General features: G+C 37.3%; 3 protein-coding genes across 3 annotated transcripts; 2 read left to right on the forward strand and 1 right to left on the reverse strand.

Moving 5' to 3' along the window:
• The first annotated feature begins 3993 nt into the window (after window positions 1-3993).
• Window positions 3994-4693, forward strand: LOC105261746 (calphotin-like). The gene is made up of 2 exons (XM_011293712.3): window positions 3994-4058; window positions 4127-4693. Exons 1-2 carry the CDS (start codon window positions 4047-4049, stop codon window positions 4583-4585), a joined length of 471 nt encoding a protein of 156 aa, XP_011292014.1. The 5' UTR covers window positions 3994-4046; the 3' UTR covers window positions 4586-4693.
• A 1408-nt stretch (window positions 4694-6101) lies between these two features.
• Window positions 6102-6629, reverse strand: LOC101898256 (cyclin-dependent kinase inhibitor 1C). Its single transcript, XM_005182304.4, has 2 exons — window positions 6585-6629; window positions 6102-6499 (listed from the first exon to the last, which is right to left on the reverse strand). The coding sequence occupies exons 1-2, from the start codon at window positions 6594-6596 to the stop codon at window positions 6158-6160; spliced, it is 354 nt and encodes a 117-aa protein (XP_005182361.1). The 5' UTR covers window positions 6597-6629; the 3' UTR covers window positions 6102-6157.
• A 3249-nt stretch (window positions 6630-9878) lies between these two features.
• LOC101898079 (cuticle protein 38) lies at window positions 9879-19610 on the forward strand. Its single transcript, XM_059124472.1, has 3 exons — window positions 9879-10205; window positions 10290-10729; window positions 19196-19610. The coding sequence occupies exons 1-3, from the start codon at window positions 10194-10196 to the stop codon at window positions 19608-19610; spliced, it is 867 nt and encodes a 288-aa protein (XP_058980455.1). The 5' UTR covers window positions 9879-10193.
• Window positions 19611-19978: the final 368 nt, after the last annotated feature.

The following is a 19978-nucleotide window of genomic DNA, read 5'->3' on the forward strand; positions in this document are numbered from 1 at the left end:
ACTTCATATCAAGGGGCCACTGACCCCATGATCCCATGTCAAGGGGTCATTGACCCTCTTTCAAGGGGTTTTAATTTGACTTTAAACCTGTCCCTATGCAAAATTTCGTGAGGGTCGGACGATAATTGCGACCTGTATATAATATGTGGTATATGATCAGGAAATAGTGTTGCGGGGTGTAGAAAAATTAGAAAGTAAGCAAAGGCTACAGTCGAGCGTGGCCGACCGTTGAATACCCTACAACACTATAATAAACGATACAGTTTGTATAGGCGAGATACTCGAAAGAATTGCACAAGATATTGTGACAAATAATAAAAGAAAACCATCAGGTTTCGTTCTCTAATTTTCGAATAATAGCAACTTAAATTAATTTGCTCATTTCCAATTTATTGGTCTTCCTAGATCTGGAACCAATATTTCCCAAAGACCTATAATCTCTCAGAAGTGCCAAAAGATTAACATTTATTATTGGTTTTTGACTGAAACGCATCTATATGAGATACAGCCATTTGACTATATTCTTCAACGAAATCAGCGTTAACGAACTAGTCAGAAGTGCGTCTTTCCTGTAGTTGTGAATTCTCCAAAAAGTCACTGGAATGGACATTTTCGTATTTTGTCTACAAAAGTTGGCAAACTATTTCGCACATTGAATATTTTTGGATGGCCATCCAAAACTGCTTGGCTTTTGCAATGTCCGGTAACCCCCATTCAAATGTGCGTGAGGACCGGCGATAATTACGACCTGCTGACAATTTTGCAGTTTTTTGGTCCATTTCAACCCATAAATATATGGCGATCATCTCCAAAAAGAGTAGGCTTCTATTCTGACCCTCATCTGATCCCCATGCAAAATTTCGTTAGGATCGGACTATAAATGCGATCTGTATATGATATCCTGATATTCTAACTACTTAGTTTTGTGAGCTGTAGAAATATTACCAAATGTTTAATTCAAAATGAAAATATGCCAAAAATATGACAAAATTGAAAAAAATATGAGAAAATTTTACAAAATCAATATTTTCATCTTTAGAGAGATATTTTTATGCGATTTTTTAGACGTTTTTACTTTCCTGCCAAGAGGCCATTCTGAATTAATGAGAACTGTCGAAATCAGTTCAGCCGTTTTCGACATATAAGAGATTTTTCAAGCATATCTTCTTTAATAAACGTATATATCGCACATATGTTGCTATATATCCGTTTTGTTGGATGTTAACATCAATGTAAAGGTCAGAAGTAACCTTGTCATGGCTTTGTGATTTCGCCGAGATTAAAAATATTCGGGGTTTAATGAAAAATTTTGAATTTTTTCAACACAAAATATATGGTCTATTTTACCCGCTAAATATTATCCGATGACCACCCAAATTGGTAGGCTTCTTCCCCGTCCTACTCTAGCTACATACGAAATTCCGCGTCGATTGGTCTATAATTGCGACCTTTATAGCTACTGCAAAATCCGACATTTTTTCAGTATTTGGTCCATTTCAACCCCTAAACATTTGGCGATCATCTCCAAAAGAAATAGGGTTCTATTCTGACCCTAGCTCCACCTCCATTCTAAATTTCGTAAAGATCGGGCCATAATTGCGACCTGTAGAGTGATTACAAATTAACATGGACAGACGGACAGACGGACGGACGGACATACATAGCTAGATCGACTCAGCTCGGCGAGATAGGAAGATCCATATATACTTTCCTATGTGGGAAATCAATATTTCGTGGTGTTACATAATTTTTGGCCCAATCAAACTTATAATACCCCCAACACATAGTGCTGTAGGGTATAAATATGACAAGGATTGAAAAAAGAACAAAAAATAGTCTCTTTTTTATACCCTCAGCCATATGGCTACAGAGGGTATATATCATTTGATACGGTCAAAACGTGCCTAGTCGAAATAACGGTTTTAGACCCTAGGTCTCTTTGGACCAAATCCGTTTCAGAACATTTGGAGTCGATCTACCGATGTCCGTCCGTCCGTCCGTCCGTCCGTCTGTCTGTCTGTCTGTCTGGCTTATAAAATGTGATGTAAGAGTCCGATAGTCTTCAAATTTCACACATCCCAAAACCTTTATTGGTCCAAGGTCTGGTGCGAAAATGGAATGTATCGGTCCACTCCTTCTTGTACCTCCCCCACAAAAGGTCAAACTTTTCAAAAAATATTTTTTGCACAAAAAGAGAAAGGATAAACCGATTTTGCCGGAACTTTGCGAATCCTAATATTTTCATCAGTGTTAGGTCATGTGCGAAAATGGACAATGTCGGTCCACTCCATCAGGGACCTCCCCCACGAAGGGTCAAAATTTTGGATAATTAAAACTCTTATAAAATGTGATGTAAGAGTCCGATAGTCTTTAAATTTCAAACATCCCAATAATTTTATTAGTCCAAGGTCTGGTGCGAAAATGGAACGTATCGGCACACTCCTTCTGGTACCTCCCCCACAAAGTGTCGAAATTTTGAATACCCATAAAGTAATAAAACGCCAAATTAACATCCGATTCCATTTAGACTTGGCACATCTCAACATTTCTATCAACACAAGATCTGTTATAAAGGTGGTATAGATCGAACCATTACTTCTCCCCCATACATAGGGTTCAAGATATTGAAAAACGAACGCCCAAATAAAGCGAAATAAACATCCAACTCTCCTCAAATTTCACACATACAAGATCGGTTGTGAAGTTAATATATACCTGCCAACCCCTTCTGGGGTCACAATTTTCAATAATTTTATCTGTCATAACTTTCGAATCAATTTAGCAATTCTTTACTACTTGCTATGCTCAAATATTTCTCTAAACAAGAGCCTGATATGAATATGAAATCTATCGGAATTTATGATTTCGCATAAAATTGGACATAAATATCCTTTCTTTTATTGTTGCCAAATATTTCGCTCAATATTTTTTATTTGTATCAGATGAAGTATAAAAGTGGACTATTTCGGTAGACTCTATCTTGTACATCACTCACATTTTAACATTTTCTAAAAATTATTACATATCTCATACATAGTGAAGGAGTTAGTCGATATAATCCATACCAGGAACGTCGGAATATTTATATCATATATTGGGGTCCGTTACGAAATAGACAATATTGGCCCATTCCTTCGGAACCTGCTTCATAGAGGGTAAAACGTTTGAATAATTGTAACACTAGTCAAATTATATTTAAATAATCGAACACAGGCTGAGGGTATATATCTGTCGGCAATACCGACCGATACTTTTTAACTTGTTATTGACATATTTTTACGCGATTAACTTAGATTGCCTGTAATTTCTATCCTAATGCCTTGATTACTTAAGGAATACATCATTATGAAAGAATTTTTTATTTTTTGTGCCAACGTCGTTTAAGAAAGCTTCACATTCAACATCAGAAATCCACTATCCCGACTTGAAAATAGTGACAACCGTTCATTGTCAAACTGACCTATACCAATTGTTTGAGGTGGCATTTGTTGGTGTAGGTCATGAAATTTGTTGGTTGCACTCAAACCTGTTTGGCATAATTAAATTATTTACCCATGTTCGGTGTAAACGATTAAATATATAATACTTTTTAGTCACATACATAATTTTCAAGAAGTTATTAACCTTAGATAAATTTTTCAAATGGCGATTTGAGTCATAGCCAATAATAGAATTGTCCAAACTAAAATTGTATTTTGGGGGGTTTTCAATGTTTTAGTTTTCATTGTCAATGTCAAATACCACTGCGAAGTAAATCATTCAAAATTCCCTCCGACAACTGTCAACTCTAATCACGTAACGGGCATAACAATTCGTTAAATGTAATTCAGGAATGGCTACGAACTACCACCAATACCAAGCCGGCAACTAAATTCAAACAATCACAACAAGAGTTTGTCACGTCGGGAATGGTTTGTTTTGATTTTGAATTTCGGCGCCCGATGTGTGGGTATAAATAGTAGAGTACTCAAGTGATTTTTATTATACATCGAATCAACTCTCGTTTGTTAACAACAAAATCAGACTTTAGTCAAATTTTATTCAATATGTTCAAATTCGTAAGTTTTATATAAAGCAAAGCAGGTTTAAAGGCATGCAAATATTAACTTGTGTGTTTTTCTTTTAGGCCGCTGTCATCTTTGCCGTCATTGCCTGCGCTGCTGCCAAGCCTGGTTTGATTGGTGCTCCTTTGGCTTATACTGCCCCAGCTGCTGTTGTGGCTGCTGCCCCAGCTCCATTCGTTACTGCCACAAGTAGCCAAGTTATTGCTCGCAACTACAATGGTATTGCCACAGCTCCAATTGTTGCTCCCGTTGCCGCTCCAGTTGTAGCCAAAACTTTCGCCGCTCCCGTTGTAGCCAAGACTTTCGCTGCCCCTGTTGTTGCTCCCGTTGCCGCCCCAGTTGTAGCCAAGACATTCGCCGCTCCCGTTGTTGCCAAGACCTTTGCCGCACCCCTCGTTGCTAAGACCTTTGCTGCCCCAGTAGCTGCCGCCTACAGCACCCCTTACGCTGCTGCTTACGCCACACCATTTGCCTACTCCGCACCATTGACTTATGCCGCTGCTGCTCCCGCTTTGTGGTAGATTTTGAACATTCATTGTATACCAAAGACTGATACTCACTTCTCGAATAAAATAAATTAATTAACTAAAAGATATGTGTATGATATTTTTATGCCCTGGCAGGTTTAAGTGACTCGAATTCGATGTTGGTTCATTTTCAATGACATGATACATCTTTGAACACGAAGTGAAAACTATAAAAATATTATATTCGGTATTTTGATAATTTACACAATTTGGTAGATAACAATTTTTGAAGTATAAAATTGTCTATGGAGGTTCTCGTTTTGGTATGGCCCCCATAAAACGGCCTCAGCCATGGTTTTTTGAAAAGTTTAACAGCATTATCCAATGTATGTTATGTCTGCAGCAAGATGAGCCATGTAGGTCCTCGTTTTGGTATAGCCCTCATATAACGGTACCTCCCGATATTCGGCATTTTGATGATTTTAGCGACATTATTCACAGAAATTGTTTCAAATTTGGTATTTGAAGTTCGTAAAGGATACTACAGTCTAAGACAGAAAATTGTCTGTGCCGGTCCACGTCTTCGTATAACCCCCATAAACGGTACCCCCCGATATTCGGTACTTTATTGATTTTAGCGACATAATTCGCCGAAATTGTTGTCAAATTTGGCATTTGATGTTCGTAATAGATGCTACAGCTTATGACGGGAGATTCTCTGTGCAGGTCCACGGCTTCTTATAGCCCCCTTATAATGGTAGCTCCTGATATTCGGTATTTTGATGATTTTAGCGACATCATTCACCGGAATTGTTTCAAATTTGGTAAATAAATAAGACAGAAAATTGTCATTGCCGGTACACGTCTTCGTATAGCCCCCCTATAACGGTGCCTCCCGATATTCGGTATTTTGATGATTTTAGCTACATTGTTACCGATTTTTCTTAAGTTACGCATTTGAAAATTGTTTTATGACCAATGTTACCTATGCAGGTCCGTGTCGTCGTATAGACCCTAATATAACGGCTACATTCGGCATTTTTAAGATTTTAACAGAATTTTTAACGAATTTTATTGTTTTTGAGAATTTCCAAATTCGTTCCAAATGGTGGAGGCTATTCAAAGTTCGGCCTTTACAGTTTTTTTACTTGTTTTACTTGCTTTTTTTTTTTTTTTTTTTTTTTTTTTTGAAAAGGTTTTATGCGAATTATTGGAAATTAGATTGATACTATACCTAGTTGATCTCAAGATGATTTGTCAATTAATTTAATTTTATTGAAAATAATTTCCTTATCACCCCATGACTTTTCCAACTGGTTTATACAAATCTTACAGAGATTGTTTCAAGTCATACAACTGCATCAAAAAGTCTATATATTTTATTATATTTTTCTCCGTTTGCCTCAAACTTAAAACCATCGGTTTTGCAGTCGCATCCGCACACTTTGTGCCAATGTATCTCATTACTTGAAAAAGTCTATCTTGCGAAATATCCTAAACAGCAACTCACTTATCCATCGATACCCAGCGGGACATAAAAACATGTGTGTTCTTTTTAAATTTGGTTCTTTCGTCATATTTTTATTCAATCCATTTCAAATTTTCTATCCCAAATATTGTTTATATTTAGAAGAAAACGGGGGCAGCGGCAGCAGCATAGGTGGCAACTGGAGCGGTGTAGGCGGCAGCAACTGGAGCAGCATATGCAGCAGCTACTGGGGCAGCAACGGTCTTGGCAACAACGGGAGCAGCAACGGGGGCAATAACGGGAGCGGTGGCAATGCCATTGTAGTTACGGGCTACATATTGGCTGCTGGTGGCTGTGACAAAAGGAGCTGGGGCGGCGGCAACAACAGGAGCTGGAGCAGCAGCAACAACAGCGGTGGGGGCGGTGTAGGCCACAGCGGCTGGGGCAACCCAAGCGGGCTTGGCAGCAGCACAGGCAATGAGGGCGAAAACAACAACGGCCTAAAACGAAAAAAAAAATAATTAAGGATAATCACTCTTACACAAAATGGTCTTTTTTATTTTGAATTCCCAAATCAATACTTACGAATTTGAACATTTTGGTTTTGGTTTTGAGATCTTTTTCCTGCTTTAGAACAGATAGTTTTGATATTTTAGCTCAGCTAGCATTGAGCTATTTATATTAAACGCCCGGTTACGCAGTGGTATGCAAATTTGTTAATTTGCAGGGAAATACCAATTATCAAAATTCCTAAAAGAATGTTAAATATTTTGAAAATGCGTGACTGACATTTGTATTGAAATGGTTTGTTGGCATATTAAAAAGGCGCGTGTATTGCTTATGCTCTTCGTTTTGCCTTGATATTTGCGAATGTTCATTGCAGGTGCATTGTGACGAAATTCAATATTTCTTATTCATAATTATTGAATTGTTGCACTGAATTGATTTGGCTTAAAAATGTGTCTTATAAAGCTCAAAGTTTAAAAGTCAATTAAGTTGGGCTGTGGCGAATTGTGTTGCTCCCTATCGCAATAAAAAAATATTGATATGGACAAGTATCGGTACAATGGACAAATTTCGGTCGACCGTCGCTGTCCACCATTGGGAGGCAAAATTTCATAGATATGGCTCTTTCAATAACATTGTTTTACCAGTTTCTACAAAAAAAACTTTGCATTTTCGAACTTTTTAGGGTTTTCTGTAACCTTTCCAGCAACCCAGCCTTTTTCCATCGTTAAAGTTATATCTCTCACAGATTGCTCTAAAACAAAGTTGTACTATTTTCTTCTTTTAAAGAAATTCCCACTTTATCCCATCTAAAAATAAATTAAAATTAGGTCTTATCAATAGCCTGATGTCAATGTTATGTCTCTTGGTAATTTTCACACCCTTAAAGTAGGATTTTTTAAAAATCCCTCTTTGTTTCGACACTTTTTCAAAACTTAGCAGTTCTCACTGCAATCGTTCTTTGTCGCACTTCTTGTATTTTTAAGTAGGAATATAAAACAAGTAAAAAAGCTGTAATAAATTTGGCAATTTTCAAAAAAATAAAATTAGTTAAAAATTCCGTTTAAATCTTAAAACTACCGAATGTAGTTATTATCTTACGGTCTATACGACGACATGGACCTGCATAGGCAACTTTTGTCACAAGCCATTACAATATTCAAATGCGAAATTTGACAAGTAAAAAAGCAGCTAAGTTCGGCCGGGCCGAACTTTTAATACCCTCCACCATTTCGAAGGAATTTGAAAAAAAAAAAAATGACTATCGGGAGGTACCGTTATATGGGGGCTATACGAAGACGTGAATCGGCATATAAAAATTGTTATCATAGGCTGTAGGCTGTCAAATACCAAATTTGAAACAATTTCGGTGAATAATGTCGCTAAAATCATCAAAATACAGAATACCGGGAGGTGCCGGTACATGGGGGCTATACAAAGATGTGGACCTGCACAGATTTAGAATGGAGGTGGGGCTAGAGCCAGAATAGAAGTCTTTTGGAGAAGATCGCATAATATTTAGGGGTTAAAAAGGACCAAAACAGAAAAATTTCCTGATTTTGCAGTTGCTCTATAGGTCGCAATTAAAGACCAATCGACGCGCAAGTTAGCATGGGGCTAGAGCTTAGGGCTGGGCAGAAGCTATCCAATTTTGATGGTCATCGGGTAATATTTAGTGGGTAAAATATACAATAAAATTTGTGTTAAACAAAACTCAAATTTTCCATTAAACTGCGAATATTTTTAATCCCGGCGAAATCACAAATAGACGAACAGGTCAATTCTGACCGTTACGTAGATGCCGATAGTAAATATATCGGATATATATAGCGAAATATATATAATGTATGTATACAAAGGAAGGGGATGTTAGCTAGAATGCTTATATATCAAGAATGGCTGGACCGGTTTTGACAAATTTTGTCAATTCGGAATGCCCTCTTGGCATAAAAGTATAAAATCTAAAAAAATTGCAGAAAAATATGCCAATAATGATGTTAATTTAGATTTTGTAGTATTTTGTGACATTTGTTTATATTTTCATATTTTTTATCGCATGCAATTTTTTCAATTTGACTTATAATATTTTGTAATATTTGTTCACCTTACAACACAGGTTGAGGATATTATATAAGTATTGCAAATATCGTCCGATCCTCACGAAAATGGTAGGGTTGAGCTCGGAAGGGCTAGGCCTATTCTTTTCAAAGATGTCCGCAATATATTAGGGGGTTAAAATGGACCAACAACTAAAAATTTTCCTGATTTTGCAGTTGTTTTAAAGGTCAAATAAAAACCAAAGGACACGAAATCTCGCATGAAGTTATAGTTTAGGACAGCGGGTAGAATGGACCACTACTTTTGTGTGAAAAAATACCAGCATTAGCTACAGACGATATTCGAAATACACAAAAGTCGAACTTGTGGGTTTTTTATGCTTATTCCGTTGACGAATATTGCCAAATATCGTAGACTAGCAAATCATATAGATGAGTCTAAATTTGGAGATATAGAGGGGACTTTTGTATTTCATCGCAAGATATTTAGGGCTTCAATTGAACCAAAAACAGAAAAATTTTCCTAATCACACAAATTTGCATGAGAAGAGAGTTAAGGACAGGGAAGAAATCTAGAATTTTGGATGAAAACTGAATTATATCTAGCTATAAAATGGACCTCAACAACTTGCAGCACGAAGGAATGCGTAAATATTGGGCAAATGTCCCTGTTCAAAAAGCTAAGGGTAATATCTGTGCAGTGCTCCGTGACATAATTTCAAAAGCGAAATCTTCCAAAATAGGTTTGGTAGTAAGGGGACTTCTAACATATTGTAGTGTTGTAGGGTATAACATGGTCGGCCCCGCACGACTATAGCCTTTGCTTACTTGTTATATATCGCTGAAGACCGGAGCATTCCGCGATTGTCTTCATATTATTCTTTATTACAGAGAGTAATGATTTTTAAAACTAAACTGATAGCTTTGCAGTATTTGCTGATCGCTACCAATATCATGATTACATTTCCGTGAATGGAATGGTCATTTGGCTTTTCAGTTTTTGATGTGATGACTTTGGTGAAAAGCAAGCTCTATACAAAAATTCTACGGGAACTGGCAATACTTCAAGAACAATATATCAGAATATCAGAAGGTAGCAAAGATTTTTAAGTAAAGATTGTAGGAAGAGTACAATAGGATGATATTTGAGTCTTCTGCATAAATAGATCACAAAATGTATTATAAAACCCGTATACTTTACCATGAAATCGGTTCATCCGAACAACACACACACCATATTTGTACTTTAATTTTAACCGCTCTATTTATATTTTGTTGATCTCAGTATTCACTCAGAAAAAAATGTTGGCCTTTCATTTATTTATTTCCCAAAATTCCATCAATAACCATTGGAGTGCATGGAAGAAGACAAACCACAACTTTAACAGAATATCAAGTGCATCAACGAACACCAAGTCTACCATTCTCGAATGCGAATTGAATTACCAAATAGTCGAGCGAATGTTGTCTAAAGGAAGTAAATTCGAACAAAAGCTAATTACCAAGTCGAAAAACGTACGATACAGTTTAACACCCACAACTCTACATTTTGCCTATAAAACAAGCGGACGTATAGCGAAAAAAGTATTCAGTTTTCAAAAGACTTGAGAGCATCAACATCTATCCCAAAATGGCCAAATTCGTAAGTATCCGCAATAAGTGTTGAAGTGTAAAAAACCAATTGTTGTCCTTATTTAAAACAATTAATTTAATTATGCCCCTACAGATCATTGTCTTGTGCGCTTTGGTTGCCTGTGCCGCTGCTAAACCCGGTATTGTAGCTCCTTTGGCTTACAGTGCTCCCGTTGCTGCTGCTGCCTACACTGCCCCAGTTGCTGCTGCTTATGCTGCTCCAGTTGCTGCCGCCTATGCCGCTCCAGTTGCTGCCGCCTATGCCGCTCCTTATGCTGCTGCCTATGCTGCCCCTTATGCTACTGCTTATACCGCTGCCTATACTGCTCCCGTCGCCTACACCGCTCCCGCTGCCGTTGCTGCTCCTTTGGCTTATGCTAACGCTCATTTGGATGCCGCCTACGCCAGCAGCCGTGTTGATGTCAAGCAAAACTACAATGCCGCTGTTGTCCCAGCCACTTATGCCGCTGCTCCAGTAGCTCCCGTTGCCGCTGCTGTAGCTCCTGTCGCTACTCCAGTTGCTGCTCCCGTGGCTCCTCTTAAATATACCGCTGCTTTGTTGTAAATTTGTTTAAACCCATATGTTGAAGATGATCGTGGAAGGTAGTGTAAATAAATTTTGTTGTCTTTTGGAATGTTGAAATGAATTTTTTTTTTTGCAATAATACAATTCGTGAAGGAAGGTTGGGAGATCGAGACTCGGCGTCGCTAAACGAAGGAACAACTAAAATAATAACGTACCATAAATTGTTGATATAGCTATAGGACCTTTAAGCAATCATTCAAGTTCACAACAGTGGCCCTAGGTGTAGTGCGGTTAACTGCAAATTATAAGGCTGCGAGTTCAATACCTGCAGTGGACAAGACAAAGAGTAGAAAATTGGATTCAAGAAATTAAATTAAAAATCTTGTTATACCCTCAGCTATATGGTTACAGAGGGTATATATCATTTGATACGGCAAAAACGTGGCCCATCGATATAACGGTTTTAGGCTCTAGGTCTCTTTGGATCAAAATCGTTTTTGGGACATTTGGAATCAATTTAGGGATGTCCGTCCGTCTGTCAGGCTGGCTGGTGCGCACGATAACTCTTCAAGGAGTATCCGATTTGGCTCAAATTTGGTACTTCGGAGTTCGGAGACGGGCAATATCGGTCCACTACTTCTGGTACCTCCCTCCTCAAAGTCTTATAAAATATGAAATAAGAGTCCGATTGTCTTTAAATTTCGCATATACCAATACTTCGACGAATACAATATCTGGTCTGCGGAATATATCGGACCATTCCATCAAATCTTCAAATTTCACATAATCCAATATTTTTATAAACGCAAGGGCTGGTTTAAAGGTAGGATATAACGATCTGCACTTTCTGGTACATCTCCCACAATGCACTGTGGGTAAAAAGTATGATTTTTTGGCATAAAGTCATTTTTTTGGTTTCCTATTTTTAAATTTAACTGATTTCCTAAATGTAGATACCCATATTAGAAAAAAAATATTTAATATTAATGCGGGTGACAACCCTTTTTTGCTGACGAGCTTTTAAAGTCAGCTATTTGAAAGTCACTTTGTTTTGCTACAACTGGTGGTAAAGATCAGCTCAGTTCAAGTGCTTGTGATTTAACGAAATTGAAAAAAATTAAAATGTGTAATTATGGAAAACGTTAGTGCAGGTATGTAAAATTAAGACGAGATGCCGTTTTTGTCATAATTGTCTGTTGTTGTAATACTGTGAAATGTTTTATTTATGTATAACTTTATATAAAATCTATAAATTGTAGTTGTGTTCCGTGAAGTGTAACTTGTGAATGGCAAAGCATTGCAAATGGTTATAAATGCCAAGTTATTAACAAAAGTGTGTTAATTAATTAGTAACTAGCCTTTTTTTTATTTTGTACCAACACGTGTTTTGCAGATAAACATGTGTTTGCCCATGCAGCGCTTATTGAAATTTGGAGCAGCAAAAATCAGAAGATGCACTTGTGAAATATGTGTTACAGAATATCAATAATATCAGTTTAAATGAAGACCAAATGCGTTTGAAATCAAAACAAGTTAAAGATTTTGTTAATTATATAAAAAAGCATTTGCCAAAGTGCAACCGTAAATTAGAGCGATTTAAAACTAAACATTCAAAATGGCTTAGCAAAAGTATAATTATAGTAATGGATGAGCAGTATGTTTCCCCAAATCACCATGGGAGAATAAAAAATGAATACAAACCAAATTTCACTTCAATAGCTTCATAAACAAAATCGTTGGGGCAAATCGGCCAGATCGGCTTTATAGCAGCTATATGAAATAATGCCCCAAATCATATGAAAATTGGTAGATAGTCTTGGGAGCATAAAAAATGAATACAAACCAAATTTCAATTCAATAGCTTTAAAATTAGAGTTTATGCCAAAATAAACGTAAAAAAAAACATAGTGCAATGGGTAAAATTTTTGAATAATTATATCTCTCAAAATATGCGAAATAAGCATCAGATTTTCCTTCATATTTCACACATCCCGATGTTTCTATCAACACAAGATCTGGTGTGAAGACGGAATATATCGGACCTCTTTAACCTCCCCACAAAGGGTAAAAATTGGGAATTATTATAACTCTTATAAAATGTGAAATAAGAGTCCGACGATCTTTAAATTTCATACAATCCAATATTTTTATTAACGCAAGAGCTGGTGTGAAGATGGAATATCAGACCACTTCTTCTGGTACTTCCCCACGACGGGTAATTTTTTTTTTTGCTAATGAAAGTTCTGGTGTGAAAATAATATATATCGACCTACCCCTTCTTGTACCTCACCCACAAAGGTTCACTGTTTACAATACTTATATCTCTCATAATGTGCAAGGTTAGAGTTAGTTCAGATTTTGAGAAGTTAGTTCAGAAGTGAGAAGATATTGAGAAGTGGATAATATTGGTTCACTCCTTCGGTATCAAGGGTCAAAATTTTGAATAAACATAATGTAAGTCAATATTTTAATGAACTGACATAGACTGAGGGTATACATCCGACTGTTACTTTTTAAGTTGTTTACTTATCTGTTTACATTTGCTCTTCAAATAATAACTGTTTGTTTCTGACGATATGCTTGTAAATGGATGTAATGGATGAGAAGTATCCACTGTTTTTTTTTTGTTTTTTAAATAGCCATTCAAAATGGTCGAAATTTGCCGTAATCAAATCTGCCAATAAAATGGAACAGATATTTGGAAAAATAAAAAAGGGATAACGAAAAAAGCTCTTGTTTTGACATCCTATCCTAAATAACTCTGACATACATTGTTATAGCATATCAATATACATATAAATAAGTTGCATTGTGTTGGTCATTGATGATCTCCGGAATGAGTAATCCGATATTGTTTCTGCAAACTTTATATGTAAGGTGACGTCAATGTCCAGGTTTATATGCATAATAACTATATATTTCTTATATGTATGTGAATGAATCAATCATGAGCTAATGTAGAACATTCATTTCGAATCATGTACTTTGAAAATATTTCAGTAAGTGAGTGACTGACTCTGATTAAATTTCTAGATCAAACGGCTGATCCAATGACATGTGAGCCAATTTTTATACCCTCCATCATACTATGGAGGGTATATTAACTTTGTCATTCCGTTTGTAACTCCTCGAAATACTCATATCAGACCCAACAAAGTATATATATTCTTGATCAGCGTAAAATTCTAAGTCGATTTAGCGATGTCCGTCTGTCTGTCTGTCTGTCCGTCTGTCTGTTGTAATCACGCTATCTTTCGAATGAATTGAGATAGATGGCTAAAATTTTGCACACATGTTTATTTTTCCAGTAGGCAGGTTAAGTTCGTAAATGGGCCATGTAGGTCCACGTTTTCATATAGCCCCCATATAACGGTGCCTCCCTATATTCGGTATTTTGATGATTTTAGCGACATTATTCACGGGAATTGTTTCAAATGTGGTATTTAAAGTTTAAAATGGATACTACATCCTAAGACGGAAAATTATCTGTGCAGGTCCACGTCTTCGTATAGCCCCCATATAACGGTACCACCCGATATTCGGTATTTTGATGATTTTAGCGACATTATTCACGGGAATAGTTTCAAATTTGGTATTTGAAGTTCAAAATGGATACTACATCCTAAGACGGAAAATTATCTGTGCAGGTCCACGTCTTCGTATAGCCCCCATATAACGGTACCTCCCTATATTCGGTATTTTGATGATTTTAGCGACATTATTCACCGGAATTGTTTTAAAATTGGTATTTGAAGTTCGTTATGGGAACTACAGTCTGTGACAGAAAATTGTCTGTGCGGGTCCAGGTCTTCGTATAGGCCCCATATATCAGTACCTCCCTATATTCGGTATTTTGACGATTTTAGGTACAATACCCACCGAAATTGTTTGAGATGTGGTATTTGAAGTTCGTAATAAATGCTACAGCCTGTGACAGAAAATTGTCTATGCTGGTCCAGGTCTTCGCACAGCTTCAATTTAACGGCACCTCCTTATATACGATATTTTGATGATTTTAGCTACATTATTCACCGTTTATTTCAAATTTCGAATTTGAATATGGTAATGGCTTATGACAAACAATGCCTATGTATGTCCACGTCTTATAGACCCCAAAATAACGGCTATATTCGGTATTTTTAAAATTTTAACAGAATTTTTTAAGGATTTTATTTTTTGAAAATTTCCAAATTCGTTGCAAATGGTGGAGGGTATTAAAAGTTCGGCCCGGCCGAACTTACTGCTTTTTAACTTGTTGGTGTCTAGACGTGGCATAAGGCTGAGTTTTTGGAAACTCGAACTGTACGGGTGCTAAAAGGTACTAAAAATTTAAATTATTGATATTGATATATATGAGGGTGGTTGATGAAGTATAGTATAGATATACCAAAGGAAATACGAAGTATAAACGGTACTAAACACCAAATTCGAACTATAAGTGATTTAACTAATTTTGAACCATTTGGCATCATGTAAAACGGATTGATCTACAATCTTGATATTTGGTATTAGAATTAAGTTAAGTTATATACTAAATATAAGAACTGTACCAAACGGTACTACTTTTTGGGTTAACAGAATGTTGGTATTGTGGTCACTGTTGTTGTAGCTAAAATAAAGAGATGGTTTTAGTAATGCGAATTCTAGTACATGAAGAATACTAAATTGTACTAAATTTGGTATGGGGTGATAGTCGTTTAAATTGGAAATTTGACATTAGGATAACAATTCGGAGATGGCTTTAGAAATTACACTAAAACAGTACGGAAAGTAATAATTGGTATCAAATTTGGGGTGGAGTGTTGAAATAGAGCTGGAATTACAAATTTTGGTATAGGGATCACTGTGTGTGCTTAGCGTTTAGATATGGATTGGTGATTAAAAGTCCGTACTACATAGTGTACGGATAGTGTTTGAAATACGAAATACAGCATTGGGGTAACTGCTACTTTTTAGTGTTGAGATTTGGAGATGGGTTTGGGTATGGATACTAAAAAGGTACTAATTTACTATTTGGAAATCGAATAGCGATGGAAATCTTTAATTTAGTGTTAAGACCACTTTTTGTGAGGTGGATTTTTTATATGGGTTGGAGTAAGTAAAAGTTTTTTTGGCAATTCGAAATATTGGTGTACTACAAGGCACTAAATTTTTTACCATTTGCTGGAATGTGAGCGCATAGAACTAAACACTTGACATCTGTTACAATGGGTTGCAATATGTTAGATTTGGATATAGCTCCCATACATATCTTCATCTGATTTCACGTTTATTGTTCCTAAAAAGCGTACTATCAGTTCAAATAGGATGGAGTTTAATGAATATCGGTTGAGCCACAAATGCCCCCGTCATTTTGGTGGAAATTAAAAGGAGGATATACAACCCATACATTAGTTCCTTTAATTTGAAGCCATAATACCCATTCAAAAAAGATCGTAGTTGGTATGATTTAATTCTCATAAATTTCCCCTCAAAACGTTTATTTGTTATGAATAGCTCTACTAAATATGAAATAAATAAATATAAATAAAGTCCGACTTTTGACCTTCTTACTGGATTTTTTATGTTGAGTAATTTCAGAATTTCATTTCCCTATACTATTGACAACAATTTCCCGCTGAATTGTTTGTAGTTTAATCATGTTTACTCTTTTGGATATTAGCTTATAGCAAGCTGCCTTGGTCAAGCTTTCTCACTCACTTATAATACCCAGATTAAGCTCCCAGCTCATAACTAACTTCAACATTATAACCAATTTTATGCGTTTCACTCGCTTCCACCAATGACCTCTAACCCATCCGAAAGCAACCTGAGTACAGCCAACTTCTACTTCCCACATGACAGCAGAATCGCCCATTTCCCCGTAGAATATCTAAAGGTCAATCAATCAATCTATAAAAAGATCTTCAGATCCTCTATAAAAGCTTTACTGATATTCCACAAAAAAATCAACCGGTCTTTTAAAAAACTTCTATTAGACAACCTACACATATTCTACAAAAATATGTGAACAGCATTTGTATCTTTTAAATTCGGACTTGTATTGCCCATTAGGTGAACAATTATTTTGAAATCGGATAAAGATGTAAATGGGAGCTATATCCAAATCTGAACCGATCTCGATAAAATTTGGCAAAGATATTTCTGAGCTGCATTTGATATATTTCCCTGAATATCGTTGTTATGGAGTGTATATTACGGCTGCTGGGGACAAAAATAACAAATCGGATGAACAATATATATGGGAGCTATAGCTATATCTGAACCGATTTCGATTAAATTTGGCATACTTATTTGCAGGCCTAATTTAGTTGTGTGTGCAAAATCCCATACTATTCTGATATTACACGTTTGGTGCAAAATAAAAGGCAAATCGGACGAAGATTATCGACATATCGACGAAGATATCGGACGAAGATTACCGATTATCTCCAATTTCAATAGGGTACGTCCTTGGGCCAAACAAATGATCTGTGCAAAATTTCGTCTGGATCGGGCAATAAATGCGAACTGTACTTTGTTTACAAAAATACATGGACAGATGGACGGACAGACATACGGACATGCATAAATCGACTCAGAATGTGATTCTATGCAGATCATCAGAAGGAACTATGGGTGTATCTCTTTTCCTGTTGCCTGTTACAAACAAATGTACAAATACCTAATACCCTGACCACCTTGTGGTGTAGGGTATAAAAAAAGAATTATGGAACGTGTATAGAGAGTTTAGGATGTGTAAAGACCGGTATCCCTATTAAAAAAAAATAAAAAAATATTTATGTATTAGTGTGTATGGGTGATCACAGATTTATTATCTCGCAGGATTTTAAGGATTTCACTATTTACAACAAAACTGGGGCAGCGGTGTATTTAAGGGGTGCAACTGGGGCAGCAGCAACTGGGGCTACAGCAGCAGCAACAGGAGCGGCGGCATAAGTGGCTGGAACAACAGCGGCATTGTAGTTTTGTTTAACATCGACGCGGCTGCTGGCATAGGCGGCATCCAAATGAGCATTAGCATAAGCCAAAGGAGCAGCGACGGCAGCAGCTGGGCCGGTGTAGGCCAATGGAGCGGTGTACTTGAGAGGAGCAACTGGAGCAGCAACAGGGGCAACGGCGGCAGCAGCTACAGGAGCGGCAGCATAAGTGGCTGGAACAACAGCGGCATTATAGTTTTGCTTTACATCGACACGGCTGCTGGCATAGGCGGCATCCAAATGGGCATTAGCATAGGCCAAAGGAGCAGCAACGGCAGCAGGAGCGGTATAGGCAACGGGAGCAGTGTAGGCAGCAGCGGTGTATGCGGCAGCATAGGGAGCTGCGTAGGCAGCAGTCAAGGGTGCGCTGTAGGCAGCGGCATAGGGAGTGGCATATGCGGCAGCAACAGGAGCTGTGTAAGCCAAAGGAGCAACTACACCGGGTTTGGCAGCGGCACAGGCAACCAAGGCGCACAAGACAATCATCTGCATTAGAATTCAGTAAAACATTTTAGAATAGAAAATAAAAATATATATTATTTTTTTACTTACAAATTTGGCCATTTTAGGATTTTGTTTTGGTTTGTTGTTCGTTTGATGAAGAACTGTATTTGTTCTGCAGCTGTGAAGCTTTTATACCATTTCCAACGTTGATTGTTGAAACATTTCAAGTATCGAACGTGTTTACGATTTGAAAATTAACTTTGACCAATGTCTGGTGATCATGAAGTGCCAATTGTGAGGGTGTGCGTATGTAATTTAATTAAAGTCTTGGTAATGCAAATGTCATATTACAACAGTTTTATGCAATGGTCAATGGCGTGGATCATTAAAATTCTAAAGGTCGTATTTAAACATTGTTTCAATTTAAATTATTTGTTGGAACCTTCTGCAGCATAATATTAAAATTTTAAAATCTAAAAATACAATTTATACTTATTAAAGCTGCGTGTTTTTTTACAACCTAAGTATATTTAATGTAAATGTCTGTAGATTAATTTTCGGTACGAAACACTCCATGCTAATCCATTTCTTTGCACCTCTGCCCATCTGACCTTTGAATTAGGCGCCTTTTGCATAACAACCACACTACTTAACTGTACTTCCAATACCTTGTGAATAAAATAAAGCGAATTTCATAAACATGCACGCTTCCGTTTCAAATTAGTAACCACATAATGTACAGCAAATGTTCAGAGAGGTTGAAATATTGTATATAAAAGTGAAGCGATGCTTTGAAAATGTATTCAGTTTTGAATTATCAATCGATACAAAACACTTCTTTCACCAAACAGAAAAAAATGGCCAAATTCGTAAGTAAAGAAATTGATAGCCTCAAGGAAAATACCTATTAATTATTTTTATTTAGCTCATTGTCTTGTGCGCTTTGGTAGTCTGCGCTGCTGCTAAACCCGGCGTTGTTGCTCCTTTGGCTTACACAGCTCCCGTTGCTGCCGCCTATGCCAGTCCATATGCCCCCTTGACTGCTGCCTATGCTGCTCCTTATGCTGCCGCCTACACCGGTGCTGCCTATGCTGCTCCATTGTCCTACACCGCTCCCGCTGCCGTTGCTGCTCCTTTGGCCTATGCTAATGCCCATTTGGATGCCGCCTATGCCAGCAGCCGTGTGGATGTGAAGCAAAACTACAATGCCGCTGTTGTCCCAGCCACATATGCTGCCGCTCCTGTAGCTGCTGCCGCCGTTGCCCCTGTGCTGCTCCAGTTGCTCCCCTCAAGTACACCGCCCATGGCCTACACTGCCCCTGCTGCCGTTGCTGCTCCTTTGGCCTATGCCAATGCTCATTTGGATGCCGCCTATGCCAGCAGCCGTGGTCGATTTAAAACAAAAACTATAATGCCGCTGTTGTCCCAGCCACTTATGCTGCCGCTCTGTAGCTGCCGTCTGTAGCTCCAGTTGCCGCTGCCCCAGTTGAATGAATTGAATACACTGCCGCTAAAATTTTTGCACACATGTTTATTTTTCCAGTAGGCAGGTTAAGTTCGTAAATGGGCCATGTAGGTCCACGTTTCATATAGCCCCCATATAACGGTGCCTCCCTATATCGGTATTTTGATGATTTTAGCGACATTATTCACGGGAATTGTTTCAAATGTGTATTTAAAGTTTAAAATGGATACTACATCCTAAGACGGAAATTATCTGTGCAGGTCCACGTCTTCGTATAGCCCCCATATAACGGTACCACCCGATATTCGGTATTTTGATGATTTTAGCGACATTATTCACGGGAATAGTTTCAAATTTGGTATTTGAAG

This window comes from Musca domestica, unplaced genomic scaffold (genome assembly GCF_030504385.1).
Source record: "Musca domestica strain aabys unplaced genomic scaffold, Musca_domestica.polishedcontigs.V.1.1 29, whole genome shotgun sequence".
Classification (NCBI taxonomy): Eukaryota; Metazoa; Arthropoda; class Insecta; order Diptera; family Muscidae; genus Musca; species Musca domestica.

Excerpts from the sequence above, each read along its gene's own strand:
- LOC101898079 (XM_059124472.1), top strand. Across the intron at positions 10,730-19,195 it reads CCAGTTGCTGCTCCCGTGGC|TGCTGCTCCTTATGCTGCCG; the intron begins TCCTCTTAAATA and ends GACTGCTGCCTA.